Below are 23,271 nucleotides of genomic sequence, written 5' to 3'. Positions count from 1 at the left end.
AAATTCAACCCTTGCAGTAACCGCCTTGACTTACCTGTGTATTAAAACAAAGATATGCTTCTTTCATTTGAACCATTACTGTGATTTTGAACTGTTAAGACAACTATGTGTAACATTTTCTCTCTTAGAAAATTGACATTTCTCTTAGGGAACACTGCCACAAAGAGAACAATGGCCTTTTGACTATAATCTCAGAAAAATCTAGAGTTTCCAGGGGGCGGGGTAAAGAATTCTAAAGAAAATTTTTCTTTAAAAATGAATTTATAAATACAGTTTCTTAAGTGAGCTTCCTCAGTACATAAGTTGATTTATAAAAAGTTGGCATCTAAGTTACAAAGGAACACATCCACAGCATTTGGGGAAAAAAACCCAAAAACCTTTTCGTTCATCTTGCCTCCCAATTATGGTAAATTCTGGTTTTTGGGAGACTGCAACTGAATATTCCCCACCCTTCACCCTCCATAGACCTAATTCAATATGTATAATACTCTATAAGATACAGATATTAAGCATAAAAATATATACCAAAGCATATGTAGATATACGTAAAATCACACTCAACCCTAGATAGGCCGGGCACGGTGGCTCACGCCTGTAATCCTAGCCCTCTGGGAGGCCGAGGCGGCCGGATTGCTCAAGGTCAGGAGTTTGAAACCAGCCTGAGCAAGAGTGAGACCCCGTCTCTACTATAAATAGAAAGAAATGAATTGGCCAACTAATATACATAGAAAAAATTAGCCAGGCATAGTGGCACATGCCTGTAGTCCCAGCTACTTGGGAGGCTGAGGCAGTAGGATTGCTTGAGCCCAGGAGTTTGAGGTTGCTGTGAGCTAGCCTGACACCAAGGCACTCACTCTAGCCTGGGCAACAAAGTGAGACTCTGTCTCAAAAACAAAAACCAAAATAAAAACAAACCTAGACAAATCTTTCTGTGCCTGAACTACAGACTTCTCTGTGATTTGGTGGTTCCTGTGGATGCTTAGTCTATTGAATTTCTTTTTAAGGTCAGCAATTTGTATTTTGACTTACTTTACATTATACCTAATAGAGTGAGTTACACAAAGAGATAAAAGATAGCTAAAACTTATTGAACACTTACTATGTGCGCCATTAATCCTCATAATGACTTTGAGGTAGGTGCTATTAAAATCCACCTATTATGGATAAGGAAACAAGCTTAGAGAAGATCAGTGACTTGCTCAGGGTCAACACAACCAGAAAGGGATAGTGCTTGAATCTGAATTCAAAGTCTGTGTCTGATTCCACCGTCTGAGTACTAATCTACTCTGTCTCTAGCATTTATACAAGTCTCAAGACTTGTGAATTTCAACTCAGGGAAAGAGAGAGAAGAATCAGAGTGGGGGAGGATAATATAGCCAAAACATTATTTCCAGGGAAAAGTGACATGCAGATTTATATAAGGAGAAAAATGTATTCTTCTACTTTATGTTTCAGAAATAATCATATCCTGGCAGCACTTAAAGAGGCAAGATTTACTACCGAGCTATAAAATTTGATTTATAAACTATATACTTATCTTATATGAGACAATTCTGAGGACATAAATTTGACCTTATTTTTAACAAAGGGAGTGAGCTAGAGCAGTGGGTATGGTTAGAATAAAAATGATCCTGTAAAAAAAGGACTCTAGAAGGAAATCTAGACATATGCTGGAATTGGAATTTCAGACAGAAGCTCACTAATGAGAAATCTCTCATACATTTCCTTGCCTCTTATAATGACTTTCATCCTGCACTCTAATTTGACTTATTTTTATAGCCTCAGAACCCAAGAAACTTATCACTTTCCAATACAGTTACTTCCTCCTATTACCTAAATTACTATTTGGAGGACTCTGAATTCCAGCAATGACCTTCAAGGTCACACACTCTGAACAGATTTATGCTTCAGTTTTTCTACTCAATTTACAATTCTTTTGGCTGCTGTCCCTGAAGACTTAACTGAAATGAAAGCAGAATAATTGACAAAAACTATTATGAGGACATACCCCGGTGGTTTACATATTTTTATTCTCTTAGAAATCAGCAATGGTTTGGAATGTTGCCATCTCCTTTATGGAGCTGTCTCAAATGACATGAAACACAGGGCAACATATATCTGTTCATTTCAGTCATTACTATCTCCTCAAGGAGACAATGACTATGTAGTACCAGTTAAATTTTTCCCACCTCAAATCAATTAAACTTAGAGTTTATATTTTAATCCAAAATGTTGTCCAGAACAGCAATGGACATTGCATTCCATAACACTCCAGTTTTTATTCATCTTTTTCCTTGCAATAACGGCTAAAATTACCTAGTTGACCCAACACTCTCATTATGACAAGAAAGCTTGATTATATGGTAACAAGATTTACAAATAATAAAGTTCATTATTTAAGTGGTGTCTTAGTCCATTTGTGTTTTTATTTATTTTATTTTTTAAAATTTTTTGAAATTTCAGCATATTATGGGGGTACAAATGTTAAGGTTACATATATTGCCCATGTCCCCCCTCCTGCCTCGAGTCAGAGCTTCAAGCACATTTGTGTTGCTATAAAGGAATACTTGAGGCAGGGCATGGTGGCTCATGCCTATAATCCTAGCACTCTGGGAGGCCAAAGTGGGAGGATTGCTTGAGGTCAGGAGCTCTAGACTAGCCTGAGCAAGAGCAAGACCCCATCTCTACTAAAAATAGAAAGAAATTAATTGCCCAACTAAAAATATATAGAAAAAATTAGCCAGGCATGGTGGCACATGCCTGTAGTCCCAGCTACTCAGGAGGCTGAGGCGTAAGGATTGCTTGAGCCTAGGAGTTTGAGGTTGCTGTGAGCTAGGCTGATGCCACGGCACCCTAGCCCAGGCACAGAGCAAGATTGTCTCAAAAAAAAAAAAAAAAAAAATTACAGAAAAAAAAAATAAATGGAATACTTGAGGCTGGGTAATTTATAAAGAAAAGATATTTATTTGGTTCACAGTTCTGCAGAATGGAAGACTGGGCATCTAGTGAAAGCCTTGGGCTGCTTCCACTCCTGGCGAAGGCAAAGGGGAGCTGGTGTGCAGAGATCACATGGCAAGGGAGGAAGGCAGACAGAGGAGGGAGGTGCCAGACTCTCTCAAACAACCAGCTCTCCTGGGAACTAACTAAGCAAGAACTCACTCATTAACCATAACAGGCACCCAAGCCATTCATGAGGGACCCACCTAAATACCTCCCATTACACTCCACCTCCAACACTGGGGATCAAATTTCAACATGAGATTTGGAGGGGTCAAATATCCAAAGCATAGCAAGTGACTTAAGAGATGGTTTGACAAAAATGCACACGTTCTGAATATAGAATACATGTCTGTTATTATTAAAGGCACTCTATACAAGGTTCACTAGTAAGTGCTCTGCAAACTCTCTGTCCTTTAATGTTCACAACAGTCCTATAATACAAACACTATTTGTAATCTCCATTTTGTAGATAAGGTTACTAAAGTTTAGGGAGACACAGAACCAGGATACAAACCCAAGTCTGTTTGGTTCTAGAACCTGAGTTTTAATCACTATACTATAGTGACTAAAAGAAAAATACCATTTCACGGTTCTAAAGCACTTTTCTTTTTTTTTTTTTTTTTTTTTTTTTTTTTTTGAGACAGAGTCTCGCTTTGTTGTCCAGGCTAGAGTGAGTGCCGTGGCGTCAGCCTAGCTCACAGCAACCTCAAACTCCTGGGCTTGAGTGATCCTTCTGCCTCAGCCTCCCGAGTAGCTGGGACTACAGGCATGCGCCACCATGCCCGGCTAATTTTTTATATATATATCAGTTGGCCAATTAATTTCTTTCTATTTATAGTAGAGACGGGGTCTCGCTCTTGCTCAGGCTGGTTTTGAACTCCTGACCTCGAGCGATCCGCCCGCCTCGGCCTCCCAAGAGCTAGGATTACAGGCGTGAGCCACAGCGCCCGGCCTAAAGCACTTTTCTGTTTTTGAGATACCTTCGTACAGAATAGGTTACTTCTTTACAAAGGCAGTGACTAAATGAAATTTCTATTCTGGATTAAACCCTGGAAGAGCAAAAGGATATTAGTGTTAAAACTAGTGAAATTCTATACTTTCGTTAATACCAACCTATCAGTGCTAATTTTATAGTTTTGACAAATGGACTGTGGTTACAGAAGATGTTAACATTAAGTGAAACTGAGTGAAGGGAATATGGAAACTTTCTGTATGTCTTTGTAACTTTTTTGTAAATTTAAAATTGTTCCCTTAAAAAATACATTTTTGGGGTTTGTTTTTCTTTTCTTTTTTTTGGCTGGGCATGGTGCCTGATGCCTGTAATCCTAGCATTTTGAGAGGCCAAGGTGGGAGAATTGCTTGAGGCCAGGAGTTTAAGCCAGCCTGAGCAACACAGTGATACTGTGTTTCTACAAAAAACGACAAAAATTAGCTGGGCATGGTAGTGTGTGCCTGTAGTCCCAGCTACTTGGAAGGCTGAGGCTGGAGGATAGTTTGAGCCTAGGAGTTTGAGGTTGCAGTGAGCTATGATGATGCCACTGCACTCCAGCACAGGTGACAGAAAGACCCTGTCAATCAATCAATCAATAGTTTAAAAAAACCTAAGTTGGTAATAATATAAAATAAAAACAATAAAAAAAAGTGAGAAAAACTGAAAATGATTTCCACAAAGTGTATTATAAAAGAAAACAAAGTGTTTGCTTTCTCCTTAAGAAGAGACCAAAAAAAGCAGTCAGATTAACTGGTAGGAAATTTAGGAGTTGGACAGTTGGCCTCATACTAACGCAGTCCAATGACTGTACTTACTCAACACTCCAATCCTTCAGAAATTAATAGAAGCTCCTCTTTTAGTACCAAATATAACATTAGTCACTTGGGGAACTGAGACACAGACTGGCCTTATTACCTCCTACATTACTTTCATCAAGCGCCTACAACATGCTGAAATTCTCATACATACCTACAATTCTACCAGCTCTATAACTCCTTCATGGACATTTGGTATAAAGAGCATTAGACATTTCTGATTTCACTTATGTATATAACATTTTAATTTTGTAACTGTTACTTATGAATATATATTTAGGGATAACAGATATCCTATAACTGAAATACTAAAAATTAAGTGAGGTCATTAAGTGTTTTGTTTTTATGTTGCTTGTTTTTTAAAGAGACAGGGCTTAAGTGATCCTCCTGCCTCAGTCTCCTGAGTAGCTGGTACTACAGATATGTCACACCACACACAGCTTTTTTTTTTTAATAAAAACAGGGCCTCAGGCCGGGCGCTGTGGCTCACGCCTGTAATCCTAGCTCTTGGGAGGCCGAGGCAGGCGGATTGCTCAAGGTCAGGAGTTCAAAACCAGCCTGAGCAAGAGCGAGACCCCGTCTCTACTATAAATAGAAAGAAATCAATTGGCCAACTGATATATATATAAAAAATTAGCCAGGCATGGTGGCACATGCCTGTAGTCCCAGCTACCAGGGAGGCTGAGGCAGGAGGATCGCTCGAGCCCAGGAGTTTGAGGTTGCTGTGAGCTAGGCTGACGCCACGGCACTCACTCTAGCCTGGGCAACAAAGCGAGACTCTGTCTCAAAAAAAAAATAAAAAAAATAAAAAATAAAAAAAAATAAAAACAGGGCCTCATGTTCCCCAGGCTGGTCTCAATTGATCCTCCTGCCTCCGCCTCTTGAAGTGCTGAGATTACAGGTGTGAACCACTGCTCCCAGCTTGGGCCTTCCTTTAATAGACTACTTACTTATTTATTTGTTGAGACAGGGTCTTGCTCTGTCACCCAGGCTGGGGCATGGTGGCACAGTCACAGCTCACTGTAACCTTAAACTCCTAGGCTGAAGCAATCATAGCTGGGACTATAGTTGCATGCCATCATGCCTGGCCAATTTTTAAATTTTTTTTTGTACAGATGGGGTCTTGCTATGTTGCTCAGGCTGCTCTTAAACTCTTGACCTCAAGCGATCCTACTGCCTTGGCCTCCCTAAGTGCTGAAATTACAGGCATGAGCCACCATGCCCAACCTAAAAGACAATTTAGCACAGCCCACACGAATACCAAATATATTCTTTAAAAATTCCTCCTTGAGTTTAGAAAGCAATCTAGATAGCCTTGACTTTTTCCAGTATTTATCTTGTCAGACAGACAACCCAACCACAACACAAGTAAACTGCCTAATGCCTAAATAAAAATTATAATAAGCAGAAAGTGTATGTTAGGTCTGTTCTTCAAGAATACTTGCAATGTATTAAATGTTTACCATATGTCAAAACAATTTAAAATTTTTAATATATCATTCTTTCATCTTCAAAATAATCCAGTAAAATAGGTATTATTACCTCCATTTTACATATGAGGAAACTGAAGCTCAATTCTAAATAACTAGCTCAAGGCCACATTTCTATTAAGCAGCCACGCCAAGACTCAAACAGCAGCCTTCATACAGAATAGGCTGCTCTGGCTCTGAAGCCTATATACTATATGCTATCCATATTCAGAGTTTCACAATCTTGGCATTACTGACATTTAGGCCAGATAACTGTTTGTTGTTGGGAGCTGCCCTGTGCACTGAAAGAAGTTTTAAAGCACCCCTAGACTCTACCCACTAGATGCTAATAGCACCCTTCCATCAGGTAAGACAATCAAAAGTGTTTTTAGACATTGCCAAATATCCCTCTGGGGAGAAAATTACCCCTGGTTGAGAACCACCATCATAATTTCATGCTATCTACATACTGGTTAGCACACAGTCAACATATACACTCCCTTCTGAGAAGAAAAATGTTATTTTTCATAAAGTGATTTTCCAGCAAAAGTTCACATTAAAATAAGCTGGTAGTTTATCTAAAACCTTTGCTAAAGACTACACTGAGCCTAAATTGAGGCTATTATGAGTATGCTGCTTGTGTAAAAGAACCCTCAACAAATAAGAAAATATATTTTTACTAATTCAATAGTTTGTACTTTTGCAGAGAGGACAGAACAATGGAAGGGGGGTATTTTCACAGGCATCTCTAGAGTGAAGGAAGACCTGGAAGATAAAAATCAAAGGGAAGAGGCAGTAAGCCAAAGGGACTTAGGAGAACTGAGCTCAAAAACAAAAAGCAAGGCACATGTGGAAGGGCTGTCAAGATAGTCACTGGCGTGGCAGATTCTAACATAAACATGTTCAATGAAGTTGAAATACCCAAAATACCTCTGAAAGCAAGATGAAAAACCATAGAAAGAAGGGAAAACCCTAATGTATGTGTGAAAAGCTAGAGAAAACTATCAATCAAAAGTACATATCGCAATAAAGCAAGTCCCACACAAAAAAAATGTGCAGTTTTCTTGCAAATGTATACTTGTGAGATGGCATTTCTAAAATTCTGATATTTGAGAAGAAATTACAGAAGCTAATTTCATGTGGCTCTATAGGGATTTCTTATTCTCAATACAAGTTTACTTTCAAAATAATGAACCAACAAAATCCACATCTGAAAACAAGTTAATACCCTCAGGACAGATCCAGCAATAATGTTAACCTTTGTCTAACATCTACTTTATAATTACCGTAGCAGCCATCATTTATGAGCTGATCATATGCCAGGTATTTTAATAGGCACTTTTCATATAAAAGATCAATTAATAATCCAAACAACTCTCTAAGATAGTATCCCTCATTTTCCAGAAAAGAAAGCAGACTCAGGTAACTTAAGGAACATGAACATAATCTTTCCTTCTCGACTAGTATTTCACTGAAAGTCATCTTCAAGTATAAACAGCAAAACAACTGCTGTAAAATGAGGTATATGTGATTCCCCCCACAAAAGACAGGTAATTAAGTTCTATTAATATTACTTGCAGCAAGGCACACTGCCACCAGGAACCAGACTGGAGGTCAACATAACCCTGTTGGCTCTTGATCAACATTTTACTCTCATATCAGGAGATTCCAAAGTCATCTATGCAGATGTTCTGTTGCTTTCAAACGTAAGCTGCCTTCCTGCAGTAAGCTATAAGAAAACTAATAAGGCAGAATCCCTGGAAGTATCCATTTCCTTTGTAGGAGTCTAATATTTAGTGGTGCAGTGCTGCCACCATGTGGGGCAGACTCTCAAAGAGCGGAACAAAGCCAGTCCTCAAGAGCAGTAAAATAAGGACTCACATCCATTACTGGAGTAAGATTGAGAAGATTTCCATAATAAAGCAGTTTTCAGATAAAGGTCTTTATGTGTTCAAAATTGTAACCATTTTGAGAAAATGAAACAGTTCTAGATGTGTATGTGTGCACATATAACACATTTAAATTCTATTATATATATTCATCCATGAGGTAGTGATCAGCAATGGGTTTGGGGACTCAGAACTAGGTTAGAGTCCTGGCTACATTACTACTGGCTACATGACTTTATGAAGAGTTTTTCAGTCTGAGCGCACAGTTCCTGAACTCTAACATGGAATAACCTCTACAGGGCAGATCTGAGAACTAAGTGAAGCATAAAGCATCAACCATCGTGCATAGCATAGAAGGCCCTTAAATTTAAAATTCTCCTTTCCATCATAAGCCTTAGGAACTTGTGAGTGGTTTGAGCTATCAGCAGCATTTGACCCCCACTGATAAAAGGAGTGTTCTAACTGTTCTAACCACAGTTGTAATACTTTAAGTAAAAAGTAGGGCATACAGTTGAGATGAAAAGTATGGATTCAAGATAAAAAGTAGGTATGTGCCAATGTGTGTTGGCTACCTCTTAAGTTCAGTGGTTTGAGTAGGAGTATGCATAACAAGGCCAAGACAAGAGTAAGGTAACCGAGGCACTCCAAGCTTAAAATTTAAGGAGGCACCCTGTTTTCTGGCTTGTGCAGGTACAGAGCCAGGACCTGAGTGAGTGCCTACTTAAATTTTACTCTCTGAGGAACCTCTCTAACAATAAATTGGATAGTATCAGAGAAAAGTTCTGCTACCGAGTCTGTCAAGATTACAGAAGGCAGTATTAAGAAGGCAGTAGGACCAACAATTTGATATCTAATGCTGATACCCTGCTTTATGAAAATCTGCAATAAAGAGACAACAAAACAAGAGGCATTCCTAAAACAGATTCTCAAAAATCTACTAGGTAGCCTTAAATGTTCTCTAAAAGTCTCTTGAAAGATACTTGTAGAAATCTCCCCAAATCAATCTCTTGATTAGTTATAGTGTAAAACAGGTTAAGAATCTAAATTCAAATAAAATTTAATATATCATAATATTCATGTGTGATCTTGCTCAAATTATATAAAGCTAAGGGGTAGGGAAAGAAAATAAGTAAAATAAAACTGGCATGTACTGATAATTATTAAATCTGATAATAAGTGGATTCATTTATTTGTTAAATTCATTTATTCCCTCTAATTATTAATGTCTGAAGATTCCCATAATAAAAAACATAATTAAATAAATAGCATACATATAATACTTGAGTACTATGAACTGAATGAAAATCAGGCCTCTCCCCTAAATAAATCAGACAAACTAGCATGTTCTAAAACCTTTCTATTCTTCTCAACTGATCTGGGAAAAGATCTCTAAGTACCACTGGAACACACAAACAAAATGCCTTTATTGCTAAACCCTCCATTAGTCCTTATCCCTCTGACCATCTGATTTTATAGGTTCTGCATTGAATTCATATTAGTGTAGAGATGACTTTTCCCCCCCTCAAACTGGAGTTGCCCATGAGTTAGAATTCATTTTCACCTTGACCCATTCCACATTCTTAGCACCACTGAACAATTAATAAGTTTCCGCAGGGCACAAGATATTCTGCTCAACTGGTTGGCACTTCCAGCCCAAACACTTTCCACCTCCTCTATTGTCCTCAGGTAGAGAACTATAAAGATAGTTGCTCAAAACAACAGAGTGAATCAAAGGCAATGCCAAGAACACAAGCTGGTACCAGCTAAGCATTTTATAACACAGACACTATTGCCTTATAAACTTATTTCTTTTTGGAATAAAAAAAAGTTGCCACATAGTATTACTTGGGGAAAAAAGGGCAAGGCTGAATCTTCCAATACTGACGGTGATACCTTGTCAGAAGTCAGGGTTTAAGCACTTGCACTTTCACTCCCCCTTCTATGCCTAGGAGGTAGCTGAAAGATTCCTGCTGGTACTACTATAAGTACCTTAAAATATGTGACTTGCTTCATCCTTTGGCCTTAATACTAATTTTAAAGGATAATAAGCAGAAGCCCAGGCTACGCATAAAATAAGATGAACCAAACAAGATGTCAAAGCAGAGATCTGAGCAGGTAATTTGCAAGTTAGAGACAGTATCTATTTTCAGGCAAATTCCAACTCTATATTTGAAAAAGTTCAACAATATTCAGAGGTTATACCATGATTAACTCTTAGCATTACTCACCTTCAGATAAATACTGCACTGGACAAAAAAAGGAAGCACTTTAAAGAAAGCAGTAACAGAACTTACCAATCAAATGTACTCAACACTCAATTCAAATGAGTTTCAGTTACTAGCAGAGTCAATGTATATTGCTTGCAACTTGACCCACTTCATTATATAAGCAGAGTTAAAAAGTCAGTAAGGGAAACAAAAGATCCCAAAACTTTAAGGTGTTAAGTTATGTTCTGGCTGCTAAACACTTAGAACATAATCAAGTTGGCTAAAAAGAATCTTGCCCTAGAATTCTATTTTAAAAAATGCGTTACAATAATTAGGCAATAAAGATCACCTTGATTCAGATTCTATTTCCACACCACCAGAAAATACCACAAACATCTGAAGAAATAATATTAAAACAAATAATATATACATATAAAAATTTAAGGTAAAACCTCCTGAAGACAATGATGAAAGTACTGGGGTTTTTTTATGAGCAAATACAGGGGTAGGTACAATACAAAGGTTTGCTTTAAGATCCTTATATTTCAGTACTTGGTTCTCACCTCAAAAACACCTAGGGTGTGAGATATATACAATCTGTGTGACACAGAAAGGCATGTTTCCCACAGCTACCCTGTAGCTCAATGTCCCAAAGACCAGGTTTGTGTTAAATATGCTTTGACAGAGTACCCATTTTAAATACTGCTCTCTTTATAAAAGCAGAAGCTCATTACCATTGGATTTGAATCTGCTATGAGATCACGTAGAGAATCCAGAAATCCCTGATCTTCTACCATTTGGGCATTGATATCATGGAGTTTTGCCACACAGACTGCTGCTGTTTTCCGAACATAGGGGTCTTCATCCTTCAAGCACTTGCGGAGGGGCTCACAGAGATATTCTGTAATTTTGTCCACCCGGATGCATCCCATGGTTCTGACTGCCAAGGCCCGAATCAAAGGATTAGGATCTTCACAGTCCTGCAGAAAACAATCATCAACAACTGTAAGTGTACATAGTGACTAAACGTAAACAGTCCAGTTTACAAAAGCCACAAAAGAATACTTCCTTAATTTAAGCTTCCAGTTACATTGTACATCAGACCCAATCTCCCATGTTATTCCTTTCCGAAGTACAAATCTTAGTTGCCTATTTAAAAGTTAGGTTAGAAATTCATTTAACTGCTTTATATATATATACAATGGGGAAAGGTTCAGTAGGATTCATTCAAGGGCCAGGCAAAATCCTAGTGAGTTGGTATGACCATCCCCATAGCCACCAGTGGACATGCCCTAAAACAGAAGAGGCCTTTGCACTAGTATTCTGGTACAGAAAAAAACGAGGAATTGGAAAGACTGTGTTCCACTCCATAGTCAGTCTGTAAGTACCAAGTAGAGAGAAAAGGGGCTAGATTTCTGGAGCCTAGAGCAAAGAAAATAAAAAAGAGCACCGGAGCTGGTTTGGGCCTGACATGAGTACATGGAGCTAAGCAGCAGAGAGGGCCCTCTGAGCTTCTCATTAGCATATATTCTCCCTTGCTTCCAGATACAGTACAAGTAGAACACCAAGAAGGAACACTCTTTTAAGCTGCCCTACATCTAAAAAAATTTCTTGAAACCATATAAATCCACGCATAGCTCTAAGTTTCAAAAAATGTAAACTAAATTCTTTCCAATGATATATTTCATCTATGAACTACCAGACAGGTAGAATGAATTGTTATGTTCTCTCTGACTCTGTATAATGTAGCTAACCAAAGGGAAAGAACAAAAAGTCCATGAAAAGGAAGAAAGCATATTGGTTATTTTCCAAAACATTTTAAACAGAAGTTAATTTTAGAAATGCTATCTGAATTTTTTTTTTTTTTTACTGTAGACTAAGTTCCAGACAGAGAAAAAAACAAGTAAAAAAATTAATGGGCCGGGCGAGATGGCTCACGCCTGTAATCCTAGCTCTTGGGAGGCCAAGGAGGGCGGATTGCTCAAGGTCAGGAGTTCAAAACCAGCCTGAGCAAGAGTGAGACCCCGTCTCTACTATAAATAGAAAGAAATTAATTGGCCAACTGATATATATATAAAAAATTAGCCGGGCATGGTGGCACATGCCTGTAGTCCCAGCTACTCGGGAGGCTGAGGCAGAAGGATCGCTCGAGCCCAGGAGTTTGAGGTTGCTGTGAGCTAGGCTGATGCCACAGCACTCACTCTAGCCTGGACAACAAAGCGAGACTCTGTCTCAAAAAAAAAAAAAAATTAATGGGAACAACTCCATTATTACGTTTATCAAATCTAAGGATAGGAAAAATTTGGCTGGACATTGAATATCATTAAAGAAACTTTTTAACTGTCAATTTTTAAAGATGTGACAATAGTATTGTGGTTATGTTTAAACAAGATATCTTATTCTGACAAACAAAAAGATGACATTATATGATGTTTAGGATTTGCTTCAAAATTATCCAGCAGGAGAGGGTGTGGGAGTCAGGAAAAGTATGTATGGAGAGTATAAATTAAACAAGAGTGGTCAGTACTGCTAAAACTGCAAGATGAATACTTAGGAATTTATTATACTATTCCCTCTACTTGAATACGTTTAAAACGTTCCATATTGCTTCTGGAAGTTGACCTTAAAAAAATTAAAAAAATAAAAAAATAAAACGTTCCATAATACAAAAATTTAATCAAATGTTGCAAGACCTATTGAATAATAAAAGTAGTACCTCCTGCAGTTTCCACTACTTTTGATTCATAAGCATAATTTCTACAAAGACAAAATAGGTAAAGTCTGAAGGTTACTGATATTACAATAATATGGACAACCTCTGTCAGCCTTGGAAGGTAAAACAGTGAGATTTCACCTGGCTTCTGAGGTTTCTACCCACCTGGCTAGGATGCACCAAGCCCTGTTAACAGAAGGCTCACCATATGGTTCAAATTTCTCTGGATGATATGCACTGGCATACAGAATCCTTAACACATGAACACTCCTCCTAGTCACTGCCAATACTTCCCTAGATGTCTTCCTTTAGAACAGAGGTTGCTTACTTGCAATGCAGATACTAACTGAAAAGGTTATTTGAAGTCTTGAGTCTTCAGGAAAAGTTACCTTCACAAAGCTGTTGACAGCCATGATGGCCATGTCTGGCTGACTCTTGGCGTAGTTCATCAGGTAGAGATACACAAGCTTCTTTAGTTCCAGGTTGTCAGTCTGCATACAGTTCACCACATCTGGAAAGAGAGAACTGAGAAAAAAGGGGAAAAGAGAAAACAAAATTAAGCAGATGCTGGTGTCAAGCTGTTGGACAGAAAATGAAATGGCCTTAACAGAGTGATTTGATGCAAAGACAAATGTTCCCACACTAATAATTATTATCAGGGAAATGAATTACTAAAGAAATTGCAGTACTGGTCCCAAAAAGGTCTCTAGTTTCTGAAAACACTTTGTATTAGGAAAAATTTCAAACAGAGTACAGTATAATTAACCCAATGTATGCATCACACACAAATATCGATACATGCCCCAATCTTGTTTCATATATATCCTTAAATCCATTGCCCCATCCCTGTCTCCACCCTATGCAGTTGGTCTGGATTATTTTTAAATAAATCCTAGACATCATACCATTTCATCTATAATATTTTAATGTATATCTTTACCAATCTTTTAAAAAAATCACTACCTTTATCACATAAAATTCAGATTTTTTTTAACATTACACAGTGAGATAAATGAAAATTTGAGAGTAATCAAATATAAAAGGAGTTTATACCCTTCCCAAGTTCTAGTTGTTTCATGATTTACCATTCTCCTATAAGCCACAACAAAGACATTTATGTCTCCAGTCACAAAGTAGCACCATTAGCTTAGAAGAGTTGGGTTTGTCAGATTCTAAAGTGTAAGCTGTATTTTTAAAATATAGGTTAACTAAAATTTTATGGGAAGTTAGCAATTAATCTCCTTTAAGGCTTTATCAAAGTACCTTATAAATTTTTAATGCTTCTAAACATCTTACTACTGGCATAGAAGATAGGAAAAACAAATGTCAGTATATGTCTACAGAATAGTAAAAGAATGACTAAAACAACTTGTCACAGAGTATAGGTCCCATACACACACAAAAACAGGGCACAGAAGTAGAAATTATTTACTAAAAGGAAGTTAGACTGCAAAGTCAAAGAATCTACCACATCTCTAATGAACCAATGACTCTGTCCTTGAAGGCAAACTATTTGTTTAACTTGTATGTATGATACCTAGTGTAGTTTCATGAACAGGTAGTTATTTAATAAACACTCTCCAAAAATGAAATTAGGAGAATAGTTCACATGCAAAACAACAGTAAATAAATCTGAAATAATAACCAATGGTAAATTTAAGATCCTAAATAATGTAACTCTAGACAACCTGCACAAGATCAAGATTTTATAGCCAGCATTCTAGAGGTAAAAACTGTTAAGTGCCAACCTATAAAACTAGAAACTTGAACTCTCCTATATGAAGGCCACTAGTCATATGTAGCTACTGAACACTTGCAATGTGCCTAATCTGTACTGAGATGTGATATAAATGCAAAACACACATTAGATTTTGAAGACTTAGTATGAAAAATACAATGTAAAATATATTAATGTTTATATTGATTACATGCTGAAATGATAATATTTTGGATATATTGGGTTAAAAAATTATTACTAAAATTAATTTCATCTGTTACTTTTTACTTTGTTAATATGGTTATCAGAAAATTAAAAATTATATATGTGGCATGCACTGTATTTCTACTACATAGCACTGAACTTGAGGTTACTTGCAGGAAAGACTGAAATACAATAACCTCCAAATAGCTAATTACTATTCTATTTCTTTGCGCTATCTTTCTAGGCACAGCTCATATGTCATCTCCTCCAAGAAGGGTTCTTCAACTATTCCTATTTTTTTTTTTTTTTTTGAGACAGAGTCTCACTTTGTTACTCAGGCTAGAGTGAGTGCCGTGGCGTCAGCCTAGCTCACAGCAACCTCAAACTCTTGGTTTCAAGCAATCCTACAGCCTCACCCTCCCGAGTAGCTGGGACTACAGGCATGTGCCACAATGCCCGGCTAATTTTTTCTATATATATTAGTTGGCCAATTAATTTCTTTCTATTTATAGTAGAGACGGGGTCTTGCTCTTGCTCAGGCTGGTTTCCTACTCCTGACCTTGAGCAATCTGCCTGCCTTGGCCTCCCAGAGTGCTAGGATTACATACGTGAGCTACCGCACCCGGCATCTTTGGTAGAACTCTTATTGCCTTTAACATATACGCTTTAATACCCACTTACATAAAAATATTTTATTTCTTTCTAATTTTTCAAGTTTTGAGTCTCATCAACTAGACAGTAAGTGCCATGAAGGCTAATAGACATTTATTATACTTTTGTTTGAATAGTAATAAGTGGTATAGTGCTAGGCACATAATAAATTATCAGCAATTAGCAGATTAACAAGCAGTATTTTACCAAGCATACAAAAGGAAAGTCAAGAGTTTTAACTTGGCCAGGCGCGGTGGCTCACGCCTGTAATCCTAGCACTCTGGGAGGCCAAGGCGGGCAGATTGCTCGAGGTCAGAAGCTCAAAACCAGCCTGAGCAAGAGCGAGACCCCATTTCTACTACAAATAGAAAAAAATTAATTGGCCAACTAATATTTATAGAAAAAATTAGCCGAGCATTGTGGCATATGCCTGTAGTCCCAGCTACTCGGGAGGCTGAGGCAGTAGGATTGCTTGAGCCCAAGAGTTTGAGGTTGCTGTGAGCTAGGCTGACGCCACGGCACTCACTCTAGCCTGGGCAACAAAGCGAGACTCTGTCTCAAAAAAAAAAAAAGTTTTAACTTTTCTGTAGGATATAGAAATAAGCTTGGCAAAAATACAATAGCCCCTGAAAAGAACTATGTCAACATTTACCAGTTCATTTATACTAATGCTCTCAATCTAGATTTATTCCTTGGCAAAAACAGCCCTTCAGTGACTAGATAGATCACAGACAGGCAAATTACTACCTGTGGGGTAAATCAAGCCCCCTGCCAGAATTTTGTACAAGCTATAGGTTAAAAGCAGATTTTAGAGATGAACATTTACAACTGATTTGATGATAATACCATGAACCCCAAATAAAGCAAAATATTATTCTCCTCCAAAAAAAGGAATCCACTCTTCTCATTAGATATGTAGTACAAAAGATTATACCTAATTATTATTGTATTTTGTATTTCATCAATAAAAATTTTGAGGAAATTTATTTTCTCTCTTATTATATGAGTACCTATATAATAGACTCAATTTTGCCTCTTTGCCTGCTAAGCCTAAAGTATTCACTACTTTGCCCTTTATAGAAAGTTTGCCAACCCCTGAGATAGATGGTCAAGAACAGCAATTTAAGAAACCAACAAATAAAACAACAATAACAAAAACTCACCTGAGAACAAGAGTAATTTTTGATGCTAACATTTCTATCTGGGCTCCCTGTTTGATTACAGGAGCAGCTCTCACTCCATTGGTCTCAGGATCCATTTACACTCTTAAAAATTATTGAGATCCCAAAGAGTTTTCATTCATGTTGTTTATACCTATTGATATTTTACCATAATGGGAATTAAAACTGACAAATTCTGGCAAGGTATGGTGGCTCACACCTGAAATCCTAGCATTCTGGGAGGCTGAGGTGGGAGGACTGCTTGAGGCCAGGAGTTCAAGACCAGCCTGGGCAAGAAAAATAGAAAAAATTACCCAGGCGTGGTGGCATACACCTGTAGTCCCAGCTACTTTGTGAGGCTGAGTCTAGGAGTTTGAGGGTGCTGTGAGCTATGATGACACCACTGTACACTAGCCTGGGTGACAGAATGAGAGTCCATCTCAAAAAAAACCCAGAAATTTTAAAAACATTAATCCATTTGAAATAATCATAAATACATTTCATATTTTAAAGTGAAAATTTACTATATTTTTATAATGAGAAGAAGGCATTATTTTATATTTTTGCAAATTTCTTTAGTATCTAGTTTTAACAAAGATAGCTGGATTCTCATAAATGCTCCTGTATTCAACCTGTTGTAGAACATTGTTTTGGCTGAAGTGTAAGAAGAAAATCTAGCTTTATACATGTATGTAACTTGGAAAATGAAGGAATATTTTAATAGCTTTTTCCTATAACTGGATACTCTTGATACTACACTAAAAGTAGACATAGTGGGTTTTCTCTTTCTTTTTTAAAAGTTATTTGCAACATAGAACCTGAAACCCTATCAGTAAACTTTTTGTACTTAATTGCATTAAAATTTATTTGTTATATCATGCATTTAGATAGATCTTTTACCCATGCATAAATTTTGTGATGTACATATGCACTGGTTATTTGGAAAATATTGATTGGTTCACTGCGTTATGTTGACATTTCATTATAAAACGGCAAATAATCACATTCACTAATTTCACCACCAATCTTATCAGAAAAGTCTATAAGTAGTAGGAAGCTGTCAAGCTTATGATGGGAGATAAAAGTTTTCTAAAATTCTAATTTCTACTTTAAAACTTGAAATGTATCTACTATCAAATTTTTTCTTTTGAAGCAACAGGTTCACTTTGTTCATTTTTGATAAAATGTCTCCCGAATACTGAAGCCTGATTAAATACAGCTTATCTGTCAATGATTCTTTCACATAAAAATGGTGTTTGCAATTCAAACAACTGCATAAGAGTTTTCCTCAAGTCAACTATCACACTTTGCTATGCGGCAGAAGAGCTTTATGTGTAATTCCTATTTCATCACATAGAATATTAAAAAGACCTGTACTCGGCCGGGCACGGTGGCTCATGCCTGTAATCCTACAGGCATGTAGGATTTGGGAGGCCGAGACGGGTAGATTGCTCAAGGTCAGGAGTTCGAAACCAGCCTGAGCGAGACCCCGTCTCTACCAAAAATAGAAAGAAATTAATTGGCCAACTAAAAATATATATATAAAAAAAAATTAGCCGGGCATGGTGGCGCATGCCTGCAGTCCCAGCTACTCGGGAGGCTGAGGCAGTAGGATTGCTGAGCCCAGGAGTTTGAGGTTGCTGTGAGCCAGGCTGACGCCACGGCACTCACTCTAGCCTGGGCAACAAAGTGAGACTCTGTCTCAAAAAAAAAAAAAAAAGACCTGTACTCAAGGTTCAAGTTTAAAAAAAATAAATGTTTAATGGTTCATGAAGGACACTCATGACATTCATAAGGGAAACTGACCTTTTTTCTCTTGTAAGTACATGGTGGTAACAAATACAATGACAACTGTTATGGTTGGCACCACTGCCTTGATTCATGCCAATCCTTACTTATTTTCAAATGGTCTAACTCAATCACAGAAAAACAAAAAATAAGACCAAATGGATTTTGTTCACATTAATTTTCATCTTGAATTCAGCAACTGAATGTAAAGTTGTAAAGTTGAGAGCATTGGCTTGAGACAATTATAAAATACATGAGCTTCTGCTTCTTGGGATATTTTTATCATCTTCTAAAACTCCCTTAGCCCAAAGATTTGTAACTATGTCAGCTCTCAGGAGGTTTTATGCTAGATCTGAATGCAATAAAACCAAACTCATCTCACTCTTCTAAAAAACAAAACAAAACAAACCCACCACTTAAGTCAGAGAGGTAATATAAAAGCAATTACACTTCCTGATGATTTTAGTGGAACAAACCCATTAGAGATTCTATGGTTCTAACAGTTTTATAGGAAAAGCAGTAAAGGCCATAAAATGGGGTATGGATCTCAAAAGTAACCAATGGCAGGAGTAATTATCCTTACCTAACATCCTTCCCTACAGTCATAGCAGCAATCACTTTCTTCACAGCCTCCTTCCTCTTTTCTTTCTTTTCATTGTTGAGTTCAGCTTTTAATTCAAAGATTTCTCCTATAAGAGATGAGAACAAACAGGTAAGGTCCTAGGATCCAGAGAACTAGAGCAGAATAACGCACTATGTAACAACTAATAATAAGCAGGGCAACGAAGTAAGATTATTAAAAAATTACACAATATATAAAATTCAAAGCCCTAGAATATTAACTGGCCCACTAATAAGGACACTACCAGTAAATTTTTAAACCCTTTTAAGTTATGGCCAGAAAGGAGGGTGCAATCCAGATCTTGAGGAACCATAGAGTGGGAAAAAGCAAATCTGATATCTAACTAAAATGAGGAGAGAAGAGTATCTGAAGGATGATCTGCCAATAGAATTTTAAGGTCCTGAAAAGAATATAAATGCAAGCAAGGAGAAGATTAGAAATCAGTGTTTCCAACCAGAAGAGAATCAACATATCTCATTTACCCACTCTCATCTTTACAGATAAAGGAAATGAGGCTCAAAGGTAACAGAGTAAGTTAGTGATAAAGCTGAGATTAGCACTGTGTCTGCTCTTTTTTTTTTTTTTTTTCCCTGAGACAGAGTCTCACTGTGTTGCCTGGGCTAGAGTGCTGTGGCATCAGCCTAGCTCACAGCAACCTCAAACTCCTGGGCTCAAGCAATCCTGCTGCCTCAGCCTCCCGAGTAGCTGGGACTACTGGGCATGTCACATGGGCATGTGACACCATGCCTGGCTAATTTTTTTCTATATATTTTTAGTTGGCCAGTTAATTTCTTTCTACTTTTAGTAGAGATGGGGTCTCACTCTTCCGCAGGCTGGTCTCAAACTCCTGAGCTCAAACAGTCCACCCACCTCGGCCTCCCAGAGTGCTAGGATTACAGGCGTGAGCCACCATGCCCGGCCTCTGCTAACTCTTAAATCCAAAGGTTCTCAACCTTGTACCCATACTAATATTACCTGGGAAGTATTTAAAAATAACAATGCTTAGGCCCCACTCTGGACCAAATAAATCAGCATGTCAAGGAGAGCTCCCCTAAGTGATTCTCATGTACAACTAGGACTGAGAATAACTGCTCTAATCAGTACTTTAATAAGTTAAGGGCCTTAAGGCTTCATCCTATTCAATCAATCTAATAAGAATAATCTTGAAGCTTCAACAATGGTACAAACCAGAGTCATTTCTAAAGATATAATCTTGAATGACTGCGTAGGCCCTGCACTGTGAAATGCAACGGACTGTAACCACTATTTTAAGGCTCCAGGCTCATTTATCTTTGAGATGCTGGAATCAAAATAAAAAAGAAGGTAACGATGCTTATCTTGCTTAAAAACAAAGGAAAAAACCCCATACCACTAAGTCCATGAAAAAGAGGTTACCTCTCCCACCTCAACCTGTCATCTACACCCTCAAACTCATCTATAATTTTCCTGCCTCATTTTCCTCCACCTTCAAGACTGCTCTTGATGTTCCTTTTAACCAGACTTCATTCATCAATATATTATAGAAATAGTGGGGACAGATGCTGTATCATCTGCCTGAAGCCCCTAAATGGGAAGGATGAAACTGACAACACACATAGCAGTAAAGCACTAAAAAAGCTGCTTCATCAATATCCATTGCCAATAAGGCAAAAAAGTGTTATAAAATCGCTATTTAATTGATAGCTGCAAAAAAAACAGCACAGCCAGAAAAGTTGGGCACTTTCAAGAGTCATTCTCTTCTTCACCAAACCCTATGCTGCCAAATACAGCTCTTAGGGTTCCCATCATTCATTTCTGGGAACAGTAAAGGACAAACAGCAGGGTTTCATAAAGTCTGAATTGTGAACAGCAGCAGCTGTTGCAGAACCAAAGCAGGATGTAACTGAAATTATTCCAATTTTAAAACCATAAACTTAAAGAATATGTTTCAGTGGCAGTTCTAGTGGGCGTTGCAGGAAGCAAAAGGAACACAGTCTATTCGAAGTTTTTAAAATGTGGCATTTATCTGCAGTGATTCAATCTGTAAATCTCAAACTTTAATAAATGGATAAAAAAAGATAACCTGGACCCCTCACAAGAGAAAGTTTGAAGAGTTAGGTGAGTTTTTAAATTATATCCCTTTATGTCATTATAGATAATACATTGATTTCAAAGCACACAAAATAAGAATAAGAAATAAATACGTTTATAAACAATAAGAAAATCAGAAAAAGCTGGGAATGAATGACAAGGGGCTAATGGCTTTTGTGAAGTGTAAGTAATAAAAATAAGGAGGAAGAATTTGGGCGGGGCCAAAGACAGGTACTAAGAGAAACAAAGTATCTCATGTATACTACAACTTTATTAAATTCTTATATTTTTCCCTCGTCCTTCCGCTAATCAAATCTACCAAGCACTGCTAGTAGCAAGCAATAGTTCTCATTCTTGCCTACACATTAAAATAATCTGGGGAGTTTTAAAATCCCCACACCCAGACCATACCCAGGACCACTGAAATCAGGATATCTGGGGTTGAGACCCAGGCATCACTATTGTTTTAAAGTTCCGTGCGCAATTCCAATATGTAGCCAAGGTTGAAAGCCACCATCTAGTAGTTGACATAATCAAGCAACTCACTATGGAACTTTTTGTATTAAAGTAAAAGAACTTGTTTACCTATACATAGCTCCAATGATAGAACAGGGCAGACTGAGCTTTTAGGAAATACTGGTGGCTCCCTTCCTCACTCCAGGCCACTGTAGTATGCCCTTCTACTTAATTTTTTTAAATTTTTATTTTGAAATAATTTTCATCTTAAACTTGCAAGATTCTTCAATTGTTAACATTTTGCCACATCTGCATTCTCTCTACATATTTACATTTTTTTCCTGTACCATTTAACAGTAAGATGCAGATATCATATTGCAGCCCCAAATAAATACATCAGTGTATGTTTTCTAAGAACAAGGAAATTCTCTTATAGAAACATAATACAATGATCAAAATCAAGAAATTTAACATTGATTCATCATTATCTAATCTATAGACCTTATTCAAAGGTCTTTTTTTTTTTTTTTGAGACAGAGTCTCGCTTTGTTGCCCAGGCTAGAGTGAGTGCCGTGGCGTCGGCCTAGCTCACAGCAACCTCACAGTCTTGGGCTTAAGCAATCCTCCTGCTTCAGCCTCCCAAGTAGCTGAGACTACAGGCATGCGCCACCATGCCCGGCTAATTTTTTTTATATATATATATATATATATATATATTAATTGGCCAATTAATTTCTATTTATAGTAGAGACGGGGTCTCGCTCTTGCTCAGGCTGGTTTCAAACTCCTGATCTTGAGCGATCCCCCTGTCTCGGCCTCCCAGAGTGCTAGAATTACAGGAGTGAGCCACCACACCAGCCCAAAGGTCTTAATGATGTCCTTTATAGCAGCTGGATTCCACCTCACTCCCACCTCTGGTCAGAAAGCAGTTCAGGATTATGTCTCTTTAGTCTCCTTTAATCTGAAACAATTCCTTTGTCTTTCATGATGACTTTTTTTTTAAGTACAGGATGGTTATCTTACAGAATGCCCTCAATTTGTCATTGGTGCTCCCTCATGATTACATTGACATTATGCATTTTTGTCAGGCTAACTCATAAGCAATTCTATGTTCTTCTCAATGGATCACATCAAGAAGCAAATGATGTTAGTTTGTCCCACTATTGGTGATATTAACACTGAATACTTGGTTAAGGTGACAGATTTGACACTGTAAATATTTTTCCTTTGTAATTAGTAGTTTGTGAAAAGGTATTTTGAGAATATATATTCTATTCCTCATCAAACTTTCATGTGCTAGCTTTAGCATTTACTGATGACTCTTGCCTAAATTATTACTATGACTGTATGTATTTACACACACATTTATTATTCAATAGTTTATAATCTATCACTATGGTCACTTTTTTGTTGTTCAAATTATCCAAAATTTGGCCAGTGGAAGCCCCTTCAAGCTATGCTCTACTTGACATATCCCCAACATTTTTTGAGCACTTTCTTACTTTCTGGCACAAGATAT

The 23,271-nt window shown here is 37.5% G+C and overlaps 2 protein-coding genes across 11 annotated transcripts in view; one reads left to right on the top strand and one right to left on the bottom strand.

The window, feature by feature from the left end:
• NLE1 (notchless homolog 1) overlaps positions 1-23,271 on the top strand; it is a 350,374-nt gene that overhangs the window by 154,639 nt on the left and 172,464 nt on the right. The gene's annotated exons all lie outside the window — the stretch shown is intronic.
• AP2B1 (adaptor related protein complex 2 subunit beta 1) overlaps positions 1-23,271 on the bottom strand; it is a 133,556-nt gene that overhangs the window by 88,509 nt on the left and 21,776 nt on the right. For all 10 annotated transcript variants that reach the window (XM_012786598.2, XM_012786517.3, XM_012786442.3 and 7 more), the window contains 3 exons: positions 19,188-19,293; positions 13,474-13,609; positions 11,106-11,351 (listed from right to left, as the gene is read on the bottom strand). In XM_012786598.2, the coding sequence (XP_012642052.1) occupies positions 11,106-11,351; positions 13,474-13,609; positions 19,188-19,293 (488 nt within the window). The remainder of the gene's footprint in view (positions 1-11,105; positions 11,352-13,473; positions 13,610-19,187; positions 19,294-23,271) is intronic.

This window comes from Microcebus murinus, chromosome 18 (genome assembly GCF_040939455.1).
Source record: "Microcebus murinus isolate Inina chromosome 18, M.murinus_Inina_mat1.0, whole genome shotgun sequence".
Taxonomy (NCBI): domain Eukaryota; kingdom Metazoa; phylum Chordata; class Mammalia; order Primates; family Cheirogaleidae; genus Microcebus; species Microcebus murinus.
The sequence above is the reverse complement of the archived record's forward strand: the minus strand, read 5'-3'. Positions and strand labels throughout refer to the sequence as shown.